Source organism: Anomaloglossus baeobatrachus, chromosome 5 (assembly GCF_048569485.1).
Source record: "Anomaloglossus baeobatrachus isolate aAnoBae1 chromosome 5, aAnoBae1.hap1, whole genome shotgun sequence".
NCBI classification, from domain to species: domain Eukaryota; kingdom Metazoa; phylum Chordata; class Amphibia; order Anura; family Aromobatidae; genus Anomaloglossus; species Anomaloglossus baeobatrachus.
This window is the reverse complement of record NC_134357.1, coordinates 583,728,542-583,748,780: the sequence shown is the minus strand read 5'-3', so window position 1 is coordinate 583,748,780 and position 20,239 is coordinate 583,728,542. Positions and strand designations below refer to the sequence as shown.

Sequence of the window (20,239 nt, the reverse complement as noted above, 5' to 3'; positions counted from 1 at the left end):
CCAAGACTGACCAAATCCTTCCTTAAGAAGGCAGTCCACCCAAAAGTAATTGCTCACCTGTGAGGTTAGCTACTAGGGGGTAACACATAGAAATATACATACATAGTTAAAAACACATATACAAGTATACAAAATACCATATTAATAGAGATTGTGAATAATATTAGGAATCATAATAGTCTTGTCTCAAAAGGGAGATGAAACCTATTCATTTTATAAATATTAACATTATAATTATAATTATTTTTTTATTTTTCAATTTTATAATTATTTAATTTTGTCACTTAGGATTCCATAATAAAGAGTAATATAAAGATTAATATTACAGACAAGTTTTTTTCATATCCAGAAAATAGGAAAAGGAGGGGAGAAAAAAAAAATAATTGTGAATTAATAGACAGATCAGTAATGCAAGATTAAATCTTGTCTGCTATTTAGGCCATGGGGATATCTACTTTCCAGGGTGAAGATCCAGAAGGTTTCTCGGTTGAGAAGTTTCCTTCTGTGATCTGCACCCCGTAATGGTTTTATTACCTTTTCAATCCCCATGACTTCCATGCTGTTTAAATTACCTCCGTGCATATCGCTGAAGTGCTTTGAAACCGCAGATGCGGCTATTGCATTAGGATTCCCAGCATCTAAAATATGTCTCCGGATTCTCACTTTTAAAGGGCCACTCGTACATCCTATGTATTGAGTATCACACAGAGTACAAACTATTGAATATACTCATACTCAGTGTTACAATTGATATAGTTTTTAATCAAATATTCTTTTTTTATTGTGGCTCGAGGTGAAGTTTTTATTACTTTTAACATATCTACAAGTTTTGCATCGGCTCGCACCGCATTTATAAAAACCATCTGCATTCAACCAAGTTTTTCTTAACCTGTTAGTACCCTCTCCTAAATACAGGCTTGGTGAAAGCAGATTGGCCAATGTAGGCGCTTTTTTTGCAATGCAGTGTGCACCGTTGCTTAAGATTCTTTTCAATTTCAGGTCCTCATTTAAAACTGGTAAGTATTTCTTTATTATTTCAGCGATTTTATTGTATTGCAAGCTATAATTGGTAGTAAAAACTAGATTTCTGTTGTTAATATTCTTATTCTTACTTTTATTTTTATCAGCAAATAGGAGTTTATTGCGATCAGTTTCCCCCATTATAGATTTCGCTCTATTTAAAGACCAAGCAGGATAACCCCTATATAGCAATCGGTCACATGTCATTTTCTCATGTTTTTTGTACTCTTCAATGTCTGTACAATTGCGTTTAATACGGGTAAGTTCACCTACTGAGATGTTTTTTATGGTATGTGGCATATGGCAGGAGGAGGCTTTTAGAATGGAGTTTGTCGCAGTAGATTTCCTAAAGGGTGTAATATTAACTTTATCATTTTTTATTGTCAAAGATACATCCAAAAAATTAATATCTCTAGGATTTGAGTATGATGTAAATTTGAGGTTGAAATCATTATTGTTAATATAACATATAAAGTCTGCAATCTCAGCATCAGAGCCTACCCAGACGATCAAAAGATCGTCCAGGTACCATAATAGATTTTTGCAGAAAGGATTCTCTTCATTATAAAGCATATCCTCCTCCCACCTAGCCATCACTAAATTTGCCAAGGACGGGGAGAAGCGAGCCCCCATACTCACTCCGCGTCTCTGCAAGAAAAATCTCCCATTGAAGTAAAAGTAATTGTATTTCAGCAGAAATTCAACTGCTGAAATTAAAAAGGTTTTTAGATTATCGTCATACTGACTGTATTTATTGAGATGGTCTGTTAGGCAACGTAGTGCTACATGGTGGGGGATAGAAGGATATAACGAGACCACATCACAACTAAGACATTGGTACGTTGACTTCCATGGGAAACTATCAAGAGCTTTTACCACTTCCTTGGTGTCTTTTAAGAAACCAGGAATTTCATAGACTAGGGGTTGTAAGTGGTGATCCACCCACCCCCCAAGATTCTCCCCCAATGACCCGATTCCCGAGACAATCGGTCTCATTGGGGGACGAAAAACATTTTTATGTATCTTAGGGAGTGAGTGGTAGATAGGCAGAACAGGGGTAGACACATATAAATAATCTCTCATTTTATCATTAATCACTCCCATAGTCAAACCCTCCTCCAGAAGTTTACTTAAGAGGGAATTAAAGTTATCAGTAGGATTACAGTTTATTTCCAAATAGGTGTCGACATTTTCCAAATCTTGGAGATTAATTTGCTCGTACAATCCAGCATTCAAAAGAACTATTGCTCCCCCCTTATCCGCCTTCCTAATTATTAGATCTTTATTATTTTGTAACTGTTGTAAGGCAAGGCGTTCTCCTTTTTTTAAATTATCACTAGTTTTTTCACATTTTTTAAATCTATAAGATCACTAACAACCAATTCCTGGTATACATTTAATACTTTAGGACGTGATTTAATGGGGTAGAAGCAAGGATTACTGGTAGGGAACAAAGCAACAGTCTTGTTAATATCCTCTATAATATTAGATTCACTTTTTAGTTGTCTGAGGCATTGTAGTGATTTTTGTTCATAGAACAATGGATAGTTCATATTATCATTTTGTTTAGATAAATCACACAATGTCTCAGAATCATCAAAAGCAATCCCATCATTTTCAAAGTGACATTTTAACGTGATATTGCGTGAAAATTTATTTACATCAAGAATTGTTTGGAAGATTTCAAAATCCACAGTTGGACAAAAACCAAGTCCTTTGGAGAGAAGGGAAATTTGTTCCTCAGATAATATGTAGCTAGATAAGTTCCATATAGGGAGATTCAAATCATCAGAGTCAGGATTATGTACTACTGACGATGTTTTCTTATGTTTACCAGTAATCCTTGCTTCTTGCTTCACTCCCTAAGATACATAAAAATGTTTTTTCCTCCCCCAATGAGACCGATTGTCTCGGGAATCGGGTCATTGGGGGAGAATCTTGGGGGGTGGGTGGATCACCACTTACAACCCCTAGTCTATGAAATTCCTGGTTTCTTAAAAAGACACCAAGGAAGTGGTAAAAGCTCTTGATAGTTTCCCATGGAAGTCAACGTACCAATGGCTTAGTTGTGATGTGGTCTCGTTATATCCTTCTATCCCCCACCATGTAGCACTACGTTGCCTAACAGACCATCTCAATAAATACAGTCAGTATGACGATAATCTAAAAACCTTTTTAATTTCAGCAGTTGAATTTCTGCTGAAATACAATTACTTTTACTTCAATGGGAGATTTTTCTTGCAGAGACGCGGAGTGAGTATGGGGGTTCGCTTCTCCCCATCTCTGGCAAATTTAGTGATGGCTAGGTGGGAGGAGGATATGCTTTATAATGAAGAGAATCCTTTCTGCAAAAATCTATTATGGTACGGGAGATACCTGGACGATCTTTTGATCGTCTGGGTAGGCTCTGATGCTGAGATTGCAGACTTTATATGTTATATTAACAATAATGATTTCAACCTCAAATTTACATCATACTCAAATCCTAGAGATATTAATTTTTTGGATGTATCTTTGACAATAAAAAATGATAAAGTTAATATTACACCCTTTAGGAAATCTACTGCGACAAACTCCATTCTAAAAGCCTCCTCCTGCCATATGCCACATACCATAAAAAAACATCTCAGTAGGTGAACTTACCCATATTAAACGCAATTGTACAGACATTGAAGAGTACAAAAAACATGAGAAAATGACATGTGACCGATTGCTATATAGGGGTTATCCTGCTTGGTCTTTAAATAGAGCGAAATCTATAATGGGGGAAACTGATCGCAATAAACTCCTATTTGCTGATAAAAATAAAAGTAAGAATAAGAATATTAACAACAGAAATCTAGTTTTTACTACCAATTATAGCTTGCAATACAATAAAATCGCTGAAATAATAAAGAAATACTTACCAGTTTTAAATGAGGACCTGAAATTGAAAAGAATCTTAAGCAACGGTGCACACTGCATTGCAAAAAAAGCGCCTACATTGGCCAATCTGCTTTCACCAAGCCTGTATTTAGGAGAGGGTACTAACAGGTTAAGAAAAACTTGGTTGAATGCAGATGGTTTTTATAAATGCGGTGCGAGCCGATGCAAAACTTGTAGATATGTTAAAAGTAATAAAAACTTCACCTCGAGCCACAATAAAAAAAGAATATTTGATTAAAAACAATATCAATTGTAACACTGAGTATGAGTATATTCAATAGTTTGTACTCTGTGTGATACTCAATACATAGGATGTACGAGTGGCCCTTTAAAAGTGAGAATCCGGAGACATATTTTAGATGCTGGGAATCCTAATGCACTAGCCGCATCTGCGGTTTCAAAGCACTTCAGCGATATGCACGGAGGTAATATAAACAGCATGGAAGTCATGGGGATTGAGAAGGTAATAAAACCATTACGGGGTGCAGATCACAGAAGGAAACTTCTCAACCGAGAAACCTTCTGGATCTTCACCCTGGAAAGTAGATATCCCCATGGCCTAATAGCAGACAGGATTTAATCTTGCATTACTGATCTGTCTATTAATTCACAAATTTATTTTTTTTTTCTCCCCTCCTTTTCCTATTTTCTGGATATGAAAAAAACTTGTCTGTAATATTAATCTTTATATTACTCTTTATTATGGAATCCTAAGTGACAAAATTAAATAATTATAAAATTGAAAAATAAAAAAATAATTATAATGTTAATATTTATAAAATGAATAGGTTTCATCTCCCTTTTGAGACAAGACTATTATGATTCCTAATATTATTCACAATCTCTATTAATATGGTATTTTGTATACTTGTATATGGGTTTTTAACTATGTATGTATATTTCTATGTGTTAACCCCCTAGTAGCTAACCTCACAGGTGAGCAATTACTTTTGGGTGGACTGCCTTCTTAAGGAAGGATTTGGTCAGTCTTGGTTCAGACCATGATTAAGACAGTTTGTTGAAACGCGTCGCTCTGACCTGGGCATCCTTTATTTTTATGCTGCATGTACCTTTTGGATTTTATGAAAAACTATCAATAAAGAAGACAACTTTTTAATATTCCATGTGATTGCGCTGGATTTATATTTTATAGATATAATTTCAGATCTACAGGTCCAGGAGCACTTGGGCAGCAGTGACCATAATATGGTAAGTTTCAATGTAATATTCAGTAGAACATTTGAAAAGGGAAATACTAAAACTTGGAATTGTAGGAATGCTGATTTCAACAAATTAAGGGCAATACAGGGTAATATTGTGGTACCGGGTTAGCCAGACAAATCAATTGAAATACTATGTCCCAGGAATGACAAATTTTAGGAGTGATACCTTTACAAACAAGGATGAATCTACACAGGCACACAATAAAAAAATGAACAGGACACGCCGGTGGGAAAACATTTCTCCAGACTGGGACACAGTATGATAGATTTAAAAGTACGAATACTGAAAGGTCATTTTAAAGATGACCGAGAGAGAAAAAGTTGGGAATTTAAACTGATAAAGATGTTTGGATCCTTAACAAAAGGACTCAATTTAACACCTGGTTTTATGACCCACTACATGGACACACTTCACACCTCTAGCAGAAGAACCTCAGAAGTGATCTGAACAGACCACTTCCAACTCCTCTGCATTTCTAAGAAAAAATTGTAATTTGATTTCCTTGGCTTATCTTTAGGAGGCATCATCTTTCCCATGTCCTGTTGTAACATTCATTTACTGTAATGTGATTTGGTCTCAGTAATTAATTTGTAATTTGCCTGAAGAAGGAGCCTTTGTGCTCTGAAAGCTTGCTAATATAACTTTTCTGGTTAGCCTATAAAGGTATCACTGCTAAAATACTTTTGTCATTCTTGGGACATAGTATTTCAACAAATTAAGGGAAGAGCTTAATCGTGTAGATTGGGACAATGTCATGCTAACTGGGGATATTGAACATAAATGGGATAAGTTTAAGGATAAATAATAATAATAATAATAATAATAATAATAAAAAGGATCTACTACTAGAGTCCTGTAAAAAATGTATACCCCCTGGTAATAAAATGTCCAGGAATAAAAATAAATCATTATAGATAAATAAAACAGGACAAAGAATAATAAAGCAAAAACAAAGGGCATTTAAAATCTTGAAAGCTGAGAATACTGAAATAGCATTTCAGAAGTATACATTTCTCAATAGGAAAGGTAAATAATAAATCAAGCTACAAAATTAGCAAATGAAACATAAATTACCATTAACATTAAAATAAACCTAATTTTTTGTATAAATACATCAATGTCAAAAGGAAAAAAAGATGGTATCGGCTTCATAAAAGATTATAACAACGTATTTATAGAGGACAAAGAAAAGGCTGAGATATTAATCAGGCATTTTTTAATCAGTGTTCACCAAGAAATTCACTGTTCCAGGGATCATTCAACAAGGCAAAAATGTAAGTCCCCCCCTGATATAACAAATTTAACACAAGAAGAAGTATACCTATGACTGAGTAAATTAAATATTGACAAATGACCCGGATTAGATTGCATTCACCCTCGGATATTGAAGGAATTGAGCTCAGTAACTGACAGACCGCTGTATCTTATCTTCTTACTATGATGTAACAGGGTTGGTACCTCAGAATTGGAGGATTGCTGATGTGTTACCAATATTTAAGAAAGGAAAAAGGGTGGATCCAGGCAACTAATGTCCGGTAAGTCTGACATAGTGTGGAAGGTTTTTTAGGGAAATCTAAGGAATTACATGCAACAATATATTAGAGAGAATAATCTAATAACTGAAAACTAGCATGGATTCATGAAAGATAAGTTGTGCCTAACCAACATGTTGGGTGCAGATCTGTCTATTGGTAATGCAGCTGATGTGATTTATTTGGACTTTGCAAAGGCATTTCACACAGTGCTACATAACAGTCTAGGGGACTAGGGGGAACTATAAGCAAATTGATAAGGAATTGGCTAAAAGATAGGAAACAAAGAGTAGTCATAAATGGTACATTCTCTAAATGGCCTACAGTCAGCAGTGAGGACCGTAGGAATCTGTGCTAGGACAGATTCTTTTCAATCTATTTATTAATGACCTTGTGAATGGGAGTGAAAATAAAGTGTCAGTCTTTGCTGGCGACACCAAACTATTGTAGGATACAAAAAACGGACCTTGATAGTACAATGTTACAAAATAATCTGGATAAGATGTCAGAATGGGCAGATACTTGGCAAAAGAGATTTAATGTTGATAAATGTAGAGTAATGCACCGAGGACGGAGGAATCCTATTGCTGCACATACATTAAATTGAAGTATAGTCAGGACTATAGAACAGGAGAAGGACTTGGTGATTCTAGTTATAGGTAAGCTGAGCAGCAGCACTCAATGTCAGGCAGCAGCTGCATAAGCAAACAAGATTTTAGGGTGTATACAAAAAAAAAAAAAGATTAGATCCCGTGATCCCAACGTATTGTTACACCTCTATGAATCACTTGTAGGGCCACATCTAGAATATGGGATCCAGTTTTAGGCTCCACATTTTAAAACGGATATTGAGAAGTTAAGAGTCAATTCAAAGGCAGCAACTAGATTATTACAAGGAATGGAAGGCCTCCCGTATGATGACAAGTTGAAAAAGAAGTTTCAGAGGAGATCTCATTTATATGTGTAAATACATGTGTGGTCAATATAATGGACTGGCACATGACTTGTTTCAAAAACAACACTAAGGCCCTCATCCCTCCCTTTCCCTCATCTTTTCTCCTTTTTTTCCCCTCTGTTCTTTTCTTTCCATTGTATTTATTTGTCAGAATATAAACCTTTATACTGGTAATCCCCCAGTCTGGGTAAATCACTATTACTTTTTCTTTTAAACTAAAGCTGTTCCCGAAGGCCTGAGAGAGGCCTGTGCCAGCGAGACGGTGCATGAAAAACTTAAGGAAGCCATAGGAGTGTGTGAAGTGTACTTTGCCTCAGAGGGTAATGGTTTAAGTATACGGTCTATGAATGAAGTAGCAGCTAAATACTTAGAGCGTACGAAGCAGCTGATCACAGTGTGTTAGGAAGACATGGTAGTTAGAAAAGATTTAATCGGGCTCTCAATTTGTACACTCGGAAATAAAGTTCAGCAAGCCGGACAAATTCCAGGTGTTACAGTTATAAAGATTCGAAGAAGATACGGGAACGTTTCAAATTTATGAATAGAGTGCGGAACCCGTCAAGAGACATCAGAGTTGATTGGAATTTGTGGAAGATTTCATCCAGGTGCCCAGGAATATTGTCAGGAACATTATTGGGAAGAATGGAAAACTCATCCTGGAGTTTATGGATAAAGCCAGAGTTGTGAGAGTGAAAATTGAAAGTTGTAATGAAGGCAAAATACCCCATGGAGATGGTATGGTTCCACTTCTCATTGCAGGAATGAGGGAAAGTATTGGATATGTATGGGTTCTTCTAAAATATCATATTGCACACCTCGAAGAAGTAATTGAACAACTTCATCAACTTGGGATGAGTTGGCGACCTCTTCAGGCCGGGTCCCAGACAAAGAGAAGTGAGATCAATCTGATAAACGTATTGCCTCTTGTGTCTGGAAGTGGAAAGAGCCGAGGTTATAGAGAACCAAATTAAACATTGAGCTATGGTACAAATGCTGAACTGTCCATGCCCTCTGAAACAGGATCCAAAAGGAAGGATGAAGTGACTGACTGGTCTCTAGCTGGGGGTGGTGATAGTAAAATTCACCGACACACAGCAGAAGACGCCATGGATGATGAAGCCGTAGTAGATCTGGAAAACGAGGATGCCGATTATCTAGAAATGGCAAATCTTCTGTCAGCTCGATGCTGAAGGACCCAGACAGTAGCCACTATAGTGTACTTAATAATGTAGAGTCAGACCAGGCAGAAAATTTGAGAGTGTAAGTGAATCTCAATAACGCACTGACCATTGAAGGTAGTGAGAGAGGGGGAGATCTGACAAGGGTATTTATTAGATGGAATGACTGAATCAGACATTGTATCAGTTACGAAAAAGGGTTTGATGCCAGGGACAAACTACGTCTCAGTCGACAGAGAAGACTCTGTGGTCAGGTAGTGAAAGGTGCAAAGCCCCACTGCTTTAGGCAGAGGGCGGAGGCAAGATGGTGATTCTGGTACCTGTAGTACTGCGAGACTTATTAGGACGGGTCTGCATATTCACATACCGCTACCCATTGGTGTGTCTCATGCATTATAATGGTGTCTGTTTATTTGACACCTGGTCAGTGTGCGGAGATTGTTAAGCATCTGGAAAAAACCTCAGAGAGAGATGATTATGCTCCTTGAAGCCGGATTAGGGGTTATATTATGTTCCCGAAGAGCAGTTGATGGGTTATTTAACTTGCTGGACTTTGTTAGAGATAATGTTCTTCTGGCTATCTCAAGGAGCAATCACACCATGCACTGATTTGCTGTGCTCATCTTTGGACTCCAACTGGACATAGTTATACCAAATATAATGAAACCATTCTGAGAATCTGTGACTTCTCTGCATCTAGTGATCACTACTCACCTGGGTAGTCGAATGTAGGAATCTCCTTTTTAATCCGCTCATCACCCCTCACATATGTCTCTGTAGTATTAATATGGGTCAGACCTTCACCCTGAAACAAATATTGTAAAAGTCTTGATGTCATTAATGCATGGGTCTGGAATTTCAATGGAGGGTAGGTCACCTTTGCAAGTGGTAACTAGCTTTAAATACCTGGGAATACACATACAGAAAGACCATACACTAGACCTGCAGACGAGTATAACACCACTTCTGGAGCACGTTAAACTTAAATATAACTTGTGGAGCAAGCTACCCCTGTCAGTGGTTGGCAGAATAAGTTTAATCAAAATGATATTACTTCCAAAGCTTAGTTATACACTACAACATAGTGCAGTATCAGTACCCAAATCCTTCTTCTCAATGTTGAACTCGCATACTACCTCTTTCATATGGGGGAAATCCAGACCCAAACTTCGGTTATCCATTTTACAGAGATCCAAAAGACTGGGAGGGATGGCTTTACCGGAGTTCTTCCTCTACTACCTCGCGGGACAGCTTAGGGCACTAGAGACTTGGATGCCTGGATGTCAGCTGCCAAACTCTGAAGGTCACTTGGCACACGCGGCTAGGAATGATTGTTTAGTGGGTTTTCTGGAATCAGATGGACTGAGAACACCACGGCAATTACCCCTCCTCAGGTTGGCAAGATTAGTCTGGCGACAAGCCAAGAGGGTGGTACACTTCAAAGGGGTGGTGGCGGAACTCCCATTATGGAGAAATAGCCACTTCCACACTCTGAGAGATCACCCCTTGGCGCAATTCTGGGCCACTCACAGACTCACAGCGTCAATGCATTAGGTGATCTTTTTGTCCCGGGAACCACAACTTTCAAGTCCTTTGAACAAATCCAGATTGAATATAATGTTCCAAGATCACAGTTTTTTTAGATACCTGCAGATTCGCACAGCGATTCAATCCCACATACAGAAAATTGGAGTGAGGAAATTGATATCATCACTTCCTATGATAATTATTCTAAAATCACAAGGACCTCGAGGCCTCATCTCAGCTATATATACTTACCTGTTGTCGGTGGGGGTGGAGTCGGACCCCTTGCCAGCCCAGGATAGATGGAAATCTCTAATTCCCTCTCTACAGGGAGTGGAATGGGAAGAGATATTGGAATCTCTGACTGCGGTATCCCCTTCGGTTAATAATAGGTTGATTCCATGCCACATTGTCCACCAGGCATACCTTACTCCAACTCGATTATTTAGTAGGGGCCGTTCTCGTATATCGGAGTGCCCGAGGTGTCATCTCTCAGGGGCAAATTTCATACATATGATTTGGAGCTGTCCCAATATATCTTCGTACTGGCGGGGAGTGACATCTCTGCTGACATCGAATGTGTCGATTCCTGTTTTGTGTGACCCTTTGATATGCCTGTTTACTGTGGTGGAGGAAGAGTCCTGGGATCATTACATGACAATATTCCTCAGAGAGGCATTGTTTCTGGCTAGGAAATTAATAGCTCTGAGGTGGATGGGAGATTGGAATCCAACTGTGCGGTCCTGGGTTAAACTAGTCAATGCAACCATAGTCTATGAGCGGGTGGTATATTATAATAGGGGGTGGCCGGGAAAATTTAACAAAATCTGGGGTTTGTGGAATTCTTCTCCAGATACACTTGCGGAGGTTTGAGGGAGATTATGCGGATAATGGTGGTTCCCGTTAGATGTTGGGATATGAAACACTGTCCAACGGTATATTGAGGTATAATGCAATGTGTCTGTTGTTGTTGTTCTTTCTTTCTTTTTCTCTTCCTCTTTCTATCTTGTTTTCAAAATATGGTCATGCTGAAAGTTAGAGCTGTTCTTCTGCTCAATATAAAATTATATTATATATATATATATATATATATATATATACACACAGTTAGGTCCAGAAATATTTGGACAGTGACACAATTTTCGCGAGTTGGGCTCTGCATGCCACCACATTGGATTTGAAATGAAACCTCTACAACAGAATTCAAGTGCAGATTGTAACGTTTAATTTGAAGGTTTGAATAAAAATATCTGAAAGAAATTGTAGGAATTGTACACATTTCTTTACAAACACTCCACATTTTAGGAGGTCAAAAGTAATTGGACAAATAAACCAAACCCAAAAAAAAAATTTTTATTTTCAATATTTTGTTGCGAATCCTTTGGAGGCAATCACTGCCTTAAGTCTGGAACCCATGGACATCACCAAACGCTGGGTTTCCTCCTTCTTAATGCTTTGCCAGGCCTTTACAGCCGCAGCCTTCAGGTCTTGCTTGTTTGTGGGTCTTTACGTCTTAAGTCTGGATTTGAGCAAGTGAAATGCATGCTCAATTGGGTTAAGATCTGGTGATTGACTTGGCCATTGCAGAATGTTCCACTTTTTTGCACTCATGAACTCCTGGGTAGCTTTGGCTGTATGCTTGGGGTCATTGTCCATCTGTACTATGAAGCGCCGTCCGATCAACTTTGCGGCATTTGGCTGAATCTGGGCTGAAAGTATATCCCGGTACACTTCAGAATTCATCCGGCTACTCTTGTCTGCTGTTATGTCATCAATAAACACAAGTGACCCAGTGCCATTGAAAGCCATGCATGCCCATGCCATCACGTTGCCTCCACCATGTTTTACAGAGGATGTGGTGTGCCTTGGATCATGTGCCGTTCCCTTTCTTCTCCAAACTTTTTTCTTCCCATCATTCTGGTACAGGTTGATCTTGGTCTCATCTGTCCATAGAATACTTTTCCAGAACTGAGCTGGCTTCATGAGGTGTTTTTCAGCAAATTTAACTCTGGCCTGTCTATTTTTGGAATTGATGAATGGTTTGCATCTAGATGTGAACCCTTTGTATTTACTTTCATGGAGTCTTCTCTTTACTGTTGCCTTAGAGACAGATACACCTACTTCACTGAGAGTGTTCTGGACTTCAGTTGATGTTGTGAACGGGTTCTTCTTCACCAAAGAAAGTATGCGGCGATCATCCACCACTGTTGTCATCCGTGGACGCCCAGGCCTTTTTGAGTTCCCAAGCTCACCAGTCAATTCCTTTTTTCTCAGAATGTACCCGACTGTTGATTTTGCTACTCCAAGCATGTCTGCTATCTCTCTGATGGATTTTTTCTTTTTTTTCAGCCTCAGGATGTTCTGCTTCACCTCAATTGAGAGTTCCTTAGACCGCATGTTGTCTGGTCACAGCAACAGCTTCCAAATGCAAAACCACACACCTGTAATCAACCCCGGACCTTTTAACTACTTCACTGATTACAGGTTAACGAGGGAGACGCCTTCAGAGTTAATTGCAGCCCTTAGAGTCCCTTGTCCAATTACTTTTGGTCCCTTGAAAAAGAGGAGGCTATGCATTACAGAGCTATGATTCCTAAACCCTTTCTCCGATTTGGATGTGAAAATTCTCATATTGCAGCTGGGAGTGTGCACTTTCAGCCCATATTATATATATATAATTGTATTTCTGAACATGTTTTTGTAAACAGCTAAAATAACAAAACTTGTGTCACTGTCCAAATATTTCTGGACCTAACTGTATATATATATATATATATATATATATATATATATGCAAATGATAAGAAGTATGGATAATAACATTAATCTATCGTATGCGCTAAAGATATTATGGACTTTATATGACTGTTCATTGTTATTTTCAAATATTACTATCTATATACTGAGCTATCTTTATATGGCAAATGTCAGTTGTACCATGTTTGAAATTGTTAATAAAATGAAGTTAAAAAAAAAAATATATTGTAAAAGTCACAGACAGATGGAGAAGTCCCATCTATGATCAGCTCTAATCCTGCCATCTCCACCGCTCTCATTACACAAGTATAAAACATATAATACTGGAGGATAAAACAAGACTGAGCACAAGACCTTCACAGCCGTCTACACATCATAGGGAGATTTCATGGCTCCTCCTCTCCATCTACCTTATGATCCTGAGGAACATCGGGATCTTCTTGTTTACAGTCCTGTGGGAGAAGAGGACGGGGACATCTCTCTGGTGTTGTCCTCTTACTGGATAGACCTGGAGGAGACACATACAGGGACTGAATTCATTCCTTACATACAGATAATTATAGGCCGTGTGTATTTAGTCCTGTCTATTACCTGGTGATGTGAGGGGCTGGGGAACCTCCATCATGACGTTCTTGTACAGATCTTTGTGTCCTTCTAAATACTCCCACTCCTCCATGGAGAAATAGACGGTGACCTCCTGACACCTTATAGGAACCTGACACATACAATGATACCGTCACCCCCGATCCCTTCATAGCGTTACTGTATAATGTCCCAGCATTCCCAGCAGTGTCACCTCTCCAGTCAGCAGCTCAGTCATCTTGTAGGTGAGTTCTAGGATCTTCCGGTCATTGATGTCCTCATGTATCGGGGGGTGAGGTGGAGGCCCCATGATTGGGCTCAGGGGTCTTCCCCATCCCTCAGACACAGGGGCCTGACAGCGCTCACTAGAGGTCTTCTTCACTATTGTGTAATCCTGGTTATGGAGAGACACAGTAATAAATCTCACTACAGACATTTCCAGAGTCCTCACCTCTCCAGTTCTGTCCATCTGTTATTCCCATAGATTAGAATGATGTACTGTGACGTCATCAGAATCTCTCACCTCTCCAGTAAGCTGGAAGAGGATCTTTAGGGTGAGGTGTAATATCCTCTCCGCCATCTTGTCCCTTTCACTCTCCATCCTCGACGAGTCAGAAAAAGTGTAGAAACCTAAATGAAAAGGCAAATGAAAACAAGTCGATGTAAAACACAAAGAACAAAAAAAAAAATACAATGAATAGAGCCGCGATGTTGGTATAAAGCAATAATATGGTAGAGGTCCTCATACATCTAGAAGGTCAGACAGGGAAGAGCGATGTCCCGTCAGTTATATATAAATCCATATGAGATTTTCAGCTGTTATAATATAAAGATCTCAATGGAGAAAATGGAAATAAAATAAAGAAAATAATATCTCGCTAAAAAAAAAAATGAAATAAATGATCAAAAAATCCACTGCTCTTCCAAAATAGCAGAAATAAAGAAAATTGCACAATATGTCACTAAATCAAAAATCAAAAAAGTCCGTGGAGCCTCTGTTAGGAGTCTCGACACAGAAACTAGCCAGATATCTCACCGGGAAGGACCTAGCCAAGGAGTGGCTCTTTTTAGGAAACCACCATAACCACCATATGAAGTGGCCCTTTTAGTCAATATCCAACTCTTTGAGAAGTTTAAAGTTATGACAAGGGAAATATCAAGGCCAGGCATCCATCCACAGGCAGCTATTTCGGGGTATTGCCCCTCATCAGTGTGGAGTAGGATTCTGGCCAGGTGGGAGCAATGCCTAATAGACCAAAAGACAAAACAATCACTGATCTCGGGGAGACCAGCCAGAGAAAACACTGCCGGCAGCCAGCGAGGGCGCTCAATACAGTGAAATCCTAGGTGCATTGCCCCCTTTGGAAACTAGACCACTCAAGGAATGTATTTTAGATGTTTGGTGGGAACTTTGAAACCCCGGAGGATTCACAGAATTTTATAACTTTGAACTGTGAAAATAAACAAAATACATTTTTACCACAAAATTGTTACTTTAAACCAAGTAGCTTTTTTTTTTTTAACAAGGGTATCAGGAAAAAAATGCACCAAAAAATGTATTGTACAATTTATCCTCAGTATGCCAATACCTCATATGTGCTGGAAATCAACTGTTTAAGTGAACGGTTGGGCGCGGACGGGAAAAGCACCACTTGACTGCAAAATTGGCTGGAATCCTTAGCGGATGCCATGTCGCGTTTGGAGAGCTCCTGAGGTGCCTAAACATTAGAGCTCTGCCACAAGTGACCCCATTCTGGAAATTAGACCCCTCAAAGATTTTATCCGGTAGTATAGTGAGCATTTTGAACCCACAGGTACTTCACAGATTTTGATAAGCTTAGGTCGTCATATTGAAGAATTTCATTTTTTTCACAAAAATCTTACTGTAGCACCAAATTTCTCACTTTATCACGAGGAAACACCAAAAAGTGGACCCCGCAGTTTGTTATCCAATTTCTTATGAGCACAGGGATACCCCACATGTGGCCAAAACCCTCTGGACAAACAGGAGGGCTTGGAATCGAACGAGCACCATTTCAATTTTGGAAAAGCTAAAATAGATTGTGAGCACCATGTTGCATTTGCAACCTATACAGTAGAAACCCCCACAAGTAACCCCAATTTGGAAACTAGACCCCTCAAGGGTATTATTCAGGGGTGTAATGAGCATTTTGAACCCCCTGGGGCATCACAAAAATGTTGTTCTAGCAGCAAATTTCTCACTTTTAGGCTATGTGCCAATGATCCAGCGACACGGAGTCTATGGAGATGTGAGTGATGTCCACGGGGGAACGCAGCTGCACGTGACCACGATACAGGTTCGGGCCGCTGCTGACTTTAGCTCTATTCTTTCCGCAGAAAACACTCGTCTCTGCAGTATAAATTGACATGCTGGAACAAGTCCAGATTGAATATAATGTTCCAAGATCACAATTCTTTAGATACCTGCAGATTCGCACAGCGATTCAATCCCACATACAGAAAATTGGAGTGAGGAAATTGATATCATCACTTCCTATGATAGGTATTCTAAAATCACAAGGACCTCGAGGCCTCATCTCAGCTATATATACTTACCTGTTGTCAGTGGGGGTGGAGTCTGACCCCTTGCCAGCCCAGGATAGATGGAAATCTCTAATTCCCTCTCTACAGGGAGAGGAATGGGAAGAGATATTGGAATCTCCGACTGCGGTATCCCCTTCGGTTAATAATAAGTTGATTCAATGCTACATTGTCCACCAGGCATACCTTACTCCAACTCGATTATTTAGTATGGGCCGTTCTCGTACATCGGAGTGCCCGAGGTGTCATCTCTCAGGGGCAAATTTCATACATATGATTTGGAGCTGTCCCAATATATCTTCGTACTGGCGGGGAGTGACATCTCTGCTGACATCGATTGTGTCGATTCCTGTTTTGTGTGACCCTTTGATATGCCAGTTTGGGGGGGTGGAGGAAGAGTCCTGGGATCATTACATGACAATATTCCTCAGAGAGGCATTGTTTCTGGCTAGGAAATTAATAGCTCTGAGGTGGATGGGAGATTCGAATCCAACTGTGTGGTCCTGGGTTAAACTAGTCAATGCAACCATAGTCTATGAGCGGGTGGTATATTATAATAGGGGGTGCCCGGGAAAATTTAACAAAATCTGGGGTTTGTGGAATTCTTCTCCAGACACACTTGCGGAGGTTTGAGGGAGATTATGCGGATAATGGTGGTTCCCGCTAGAGGTTGGGATATGAAACACTGTCCAATGGTATATTGAGGTATAATAATGCAATGTGGCTGTTGTTGTTCTTTCTTTCTTCCTTTTTCTATTCCTCTTTCTATCTTGTTTTCAAAATATGGTCATGCTGATGGTTACAGCTGTTCTTATGCTCAATATAAAATTAGATATATATGCAAATGATAAGTAATGGATAATAACATTGTTCTATCTTAAGTGCTAAAGATATTATGGACTTTATATGACTGTTTATTGTTATATTTAAATATTACTATCTATATACGGAGCTATCTTTATATGGCAAATGTCAGTTGTACCATGTTTGAAATTGTTAATAAAACGAAGTTAAAAAAAAAAAATAAATTGACATGCTGTAGTGCCAGATGTCAGTTTATGCTGCGGAGAAAGTAAGCACAGTGGGCAGGAGATTTCTAAAAATCCTTCCACTGCACCTCTACTGTACAACGCAGTGTTTTGGGTGCAGCGAAAACACAGCGTCCAAAACACTTGAAACCCTAATCGCGGGCACGCAGCCTAAAATGCTGGGATAGATAGGCAGACAGAGAGATGTCAAACACATATATAATGTCCCACCCCCTGCATATTCTAAGCTGGCTCCCTTTAGTGACTTTCATGTGACAGTAAAGGGTGCCTAGCCTTGTATTTAGCTAAAAAATAAATAATTAAAATACAAACAAACCGTGGGGTCCCCACATTTTTGATAGCCAGCTAGGGTAAAGCAGAAGGCTGCAACCTGCAAACTACAGCTATCTGCTTTACCTTAGTTGGTGATACAATTTGGAGGGCACCTGAGGCTCTTTTTTATAATTATTTATAAATAAATAATTATAAAAAAACCAAAAACGTGGGGTCTCCCCAAATTGGATCACCAGCTAAGGTAAAGCGGACAGCTGTGGTCTGGTATTCTCAGGGTGAGAAGGTGCATAGTTATTGGCCCTTCCCAGCCTAAAAATAGCAGGCCGCAGCCTCCCCGGAAGTGGCGCATCCATTAGATGCGCCAATCCTGGTGCTGTGCCCCAGCTCATCCGCTGCCCTGGTGCGGTGTCACCTGGCATTAAGCCCTGGGGTTAGTGATGTCACAGCATCTATCAGATACTCGACATCACTAACCTAGTCAATAATAAAAAAAAGAAAATAGACAAAACACATGTATTTGAAAAAACACTCCCTTAAACATTCTTTCACCAATTTATTGAAGAAAAAAAAACAAACAACTGGTCCGCTGTAATCCATTATAGAGGTCCCACGATGACTCTGTGTTCCAAGATATGGGGATACGCTCCGGGAACGCATCCACCATTTTCTGGAAGTATAGATCCTGCATGTGGGGAGTGTGAGTGCAGTGATATTATATAAAGTCATTACACATAGAGGGATCTATTTCACCGAAGAAGAACAGAAGACTCTACAGTATTCCTGTATATTATATAGAGTCATTACACACAGAGGGATCTATTTCTATACATTATAGAGTAATTACACACAGAGGGATCTTTTCCTATATACGTATTATATAAAGTCATTACACATAGAGAGAGCTATTCCTGTATACTATATAGAGTCATTACAAACAGAGGGAGCTATTTCTATATATTATAGTCTTTACACACAGGGGGATCTATTTCACGTGTTTATTATATATTATATAGAGTCATTACACACAGAGGGATATAATCCTGTATATTATATAGCCATTACACACAGAGGGATCTATTCCTATATATTATATAGAGCCATTACACACAAAGGGATCTATTTCACATATTATATAAAGTCATTACACACAGGAGGGATCTATTTCACCTGTTCATCTGTAACATCATTTTTCAGTTGGTTTTATAAAATATTCTAATTTTCTGAGATAATGACTTTTGGGTTTTCATTGGCTGTAAGCCATAATCAACATTAACAGAAAGAAACAGATTGTTATTAATATTATTATTAATAATAGTAATCTGTTTATTTATTTGAATGTTAATGATAGCCAATGAAAACCCAAAAGTCATTATCTCAGGAAATTAGAATATTTTAGAAGACCAAGTGAAAAAATGATGTTACGCTCAGAAATGTTGGTGCCTACTGAAAAGTCTGCAGTAAACGCCTCAATACTTGGTCGCGGCTCCTTTTGCAGGAATTACTGCATCAATGCGGCAATGTGGCATGGAGGCGATCAGCCGGTGGCACTGCTGAGGTGTTATGGAAGCTCAGGTGGCTTTGATAGCAGCCTTCAGCTCGTCTGCATTGTTGGCTCTGGTGTCTCTCATAGACTCTCTATGGGGTTTAGCTCAGGTGAGTTTTCTGGCCAATCAAGCACAGTGATACTGTGGTTAGTAAACCAGGTATTGGTACTTTTGGCAGTGTGGACAGGTGTGAAGTCCTGCTGGAAAATAACATTTTCATCTCCAAAAATCTTGTCAGCAGAGGGAAGCATGAAGTACTGTAAAATTTCCTGGTAGATGGCTGCGCTGACTTTGGTCTTGATAAAACACAGTGGACCTACACCAGCAGATGACATGGCTCCCCAAACCATCACTGATTGTGGAGACTTCACATTAGACCTCAGCAACTTGGATTGTGGCCTCCATTCTTCCTCCAGACTCTGGGACTGCGATTTCCAAATGAAATGCAAAATATAATTTCATCTGAAAACACTTTGGACTACTGACAACAGTCCAGTTCTTTTTCTCCTTGTCCCAGATAAGACGCTTCTGGCGTGGTCTATTGGTCATGAGTGTCTTGACACATGGAATACGACACTTGTAGCCCATGTCCTGGATACATCTGTGTTTGGTGGCTCTTGAAGCACTGACTCCAGCAGCGTCCACTCCTTGTGAATCTCCACCAAATTTTGAATGGCCTTTTCTTAACAATCCTATCAAGGCTGCGATTATCCCGGTTGCTTGTGCACCTTTTTCTACCACACTTTTTCCTTCCACTCAACTTTCCATTAATTCACTTGGATATAATCACTATGAACAGCCAGCTTCTTTAGTAAGGACCTTTTGTGGTTTACCCTCCGTGTGGAGTGTGTCAATAACTGCCTTCTGGACATCTGTCAAGTCAGAAGTCTTCCCCATGATTACATAGCCTACTGAACCAGACTAAGGGACCCTTTTAAATGCTTAGGAACCCTTTGCAGGTGTTTTGTGGTAATTCTAACTTTTCAAGATGCCTTTTGGGTTTTCATTGGCTGTAAGCCATAATCATCAACATTAACAAAAAAAAAACCTCTTGATATAAATCACTTTGTGTAATGACTCTAAATAATACACACGTGAAATAGATCCCTTTGTG

General features: G+C 39.1%; 1 protein-coding gene across 1 annotated transcript in view; it reads right to left on the bottom strand.

Moving 5' to 3' along the window:
* Positions 1-20,239, bottom strand: part of LOC142313138 (uncharacterized) — a 180,911-nt gene that overhangs the window by 152,781 nt on the left and 7,891 nt on the right. Inside the window, exons 4-8 of the mRNA XM_075352125.1 lie at positions 14,221-14,327; positions 13,912-14,091; positions 13,707-13,830; positions 13,526-13,623; positions 9,549-9,639 (exon numbers count right to left, since the gene is read on the bottom strand). Of these exons, the coding sequence (XP_075208240.1) occupies positions 9,549-9,639; positions 13,526-13,623; positions 13,707-13,830; positions 13,912-14,091; positions 14,221-14,327 (600 nt within the window). The remainder of the gene's footprint in view (positions 1-9,548; positions 9,640-13,525; positions 13,624-13,706; positions 13,831-13,911; positions 14,092-14,220; positions 14,328-20,239) is intronic.